The 2,217-nt window shown below is 69.9% G+C and overlaps 1 protein-coding gene across 1 annotated transcript in view; it reads right to left on the reverse strand.

Moving 5' to 3' along the window:
* The window catches only part of SLIT1 (slit guidance ligand 1), a 45,575-nt gene that overhangs the window by 37,142 nt on the left and 6,216 nt on the right, over positions 1–2,217 (reverse strand). Inside the window, exon 4 of the mRNA XM_019555498.1 lies at positions 724–795. Coding sequence (XP_019411043.1) covers positions 724–795 — 72 coding nt within the window. The remainder of the gene's footprint in view (positions 1–723; positions 796–2,217) is intronic.

The raw sequence follows: 2,217 nt of genomic DNA on the forward strand, positions 1-2,217 counted from the left end.
GCAGACGCGCAGCATCCGCAGCACTCGCGAGACCCCAAACGGCGGCGCCGGCGTCCGGGGCCGGGCGGTCCTCTGCTGCCTCGCCGGGCGGCCTGGGGTCTCCCTCTGCCCGCCCTGGCACGGCCAGAGTGAGGCCCGAGATGCGCCCCCAGCCAGGGCCAAGCTGGGCACGCAGCCCCCAAGACGATGGGGTGGCCCAGCCCCTGGGGCAAGCAGCCCATCACCGCCACGGTGCAAGCTGCCCCTGCAGCCTCCTGCGCCAACGGCCCGGGGCGAGCGCCTTCCCTCGCCCGCCAGCCCTGGGACTTGCAGCCCGCCCCGCTGCCGGGGCGCGAGGGGGACAGTCACTGCCGCGCCCGCGCCACGCCAGGCCGCTGGCTCCGCGGGCAGGAGCGCGCGTGCCCGCACCCGGGCCGCACGAGGATGCAAGGGAAAGCCGCGGAGTGGGCCCCCGCCCCGGGCAGACGCACTGACCCCACATCCCCCGAAAGTCTGCAGCAGCCCGGAGAAAGCTGCGCCCGGTGGCGGGACCACCGGCTCCTCCGGCTCACTCGGCCGCCCAGCCCAGCCCAGCCCGGGCAGGCGCCGATCTTCCAGTGCCACGCCGCGGACCCTGGGGAACCAGCCTCCGCGACTATGGGCGCTCCCCGGCCTGGGACGCCGGGTCGGTGCCTTCCCCGCCCCAGCCCCCCGCGCCCACGGGACCCGCGCCGAGGGACTCACAGCCGCGACAGGGCCTGGTTGTTCTGGAAGAGCAGCTCCGGCAGCACGTGCAGCTGGTTCCGATTCAGCCGCCTGCGGAAGAGGAGAGGGACGGTTACGACAGCGCAGGGCAGGGCAGGGAAGAAGGGCCCGGCCCCAGCCGGCCCCCGGCCCCCGGCCCCGGCGGGCAGCGAGGTCCCGCAGGACCGGCTTGCGCTGAACCAGCTGTGTGCCTGAGCCGGGGGCAGGGCGGAGGACTGTAAAACACCTGCACAGATCTGGTGTAATTAAGCTCCAAATCAAGCAGCTTAAGCACTGACTCCCCCCACCTACCAGTGCCTGCCATGCTCCCCGGAGCTGGGGCTCTGCACAGTGGGGCTGGCTCCGGCTGCTGCCAGGCGCTGGCGTGGGGCGGCCAGCCCAGCTCCTGCCTCTGCACAGTGGGGCAAAATGTGCCGAGACCCCGAAGCGCAGGGGCAAGACCCTCCAGCCACGACCCTGCGGGGTCGGTGCCAGCAGGAGCACCAGCGCCTCTGAGGGGCACAGAAAGACCCCCTGGCACGTGGAGCAGCAGGAGGGGAAACGTTTCTTCCCGGCCCCACGTGGCAGCCGGCACAACTAACGCACACAGCGGGGCCCAGTGCAGAGTGAATCGACGGCCGCTGAGCAAGGGGGGACAGTGGGGAGCAGGGGGACCAGGGTCCTGCGGGGCGTGGGGGTCATGGTGCTGCTCCGTGAGCTCAGCCTGGCTTGCGTGGGAGCCTCCGTGCTGGCAGCTGCTTTCCCAAAAGACATCCCCCCCCCGGAGCACCCCAACCACATGCCTGGGGCAAGCCGCAGCCCTGCCCGCTTGCCCAGCCAGTACCGGGATCGGGCAGCGCGGAGTCGTTTTACTTAGAGACCAGCAGCCTGTAATGAGCCTCTCCCTTGTTAGCAGCAGCTCAGACCCAGGCAGCAGCAATGGCTTCTCTCAAGCGCCTCCCAGGCCCCCGGATCTCGATCTTGCAGGGCCCCCAAGCCTGAGACAGCGCTTCACACGCCATTACCCAGAGCCGCCGGAGCGGGTTCAGGTCACGCAGCGAGTGAGCGCGCCGGGTGCGCTCAGCTGGAGAGCAAAGCTCTGCCCCCCAGCTCAGCCCGAGACTGCCTGCTCCTGCAGAGGGGCTGCGGGACCCCCAGCGCAGGGACCAGTGTCCTGTGCTGCCCCTGTGCACGGGGACAGACCTGCTGGCCCATGAGGTGCCCCCACCCTGGGTATCTGCAAGGCAGGGCATGTCCAGCACCCCTCTGAGCACATCCTACTGCCCCGGTCATAGTTTCATAGTTGGTCGGGTCGGAAGGGACCTGAGCAGATCATCTAGTCCGACCCCTGCCATGGCAGGAAGAGCACTGGGGTCAAACGTCCCCAGCAAGGTGTTCATCCAGCCTCCTCTTAAACACCCCCAGGGTAGGGGCCTGCACCACTTCTTGGTCCCAGATCCTAGCCGCCCTGACCATGAAGTCGCGCCTCCTGAT

Source organism: Crocodylus porosus, unplaced genomic scaffold, assembly GCF_001723895.1.
Source record: "Crocodylus porosus isolate Cpor-Errol unplaced genomic scaffold, CroPor_comp1, whole genome shotgun sequence".
NCBI classification, from domain to species: Eukaryota; Metazoa; Chordata; order Crocodylia; family Crocodylidae; genus Crocodylus; species Crocodylus porosus.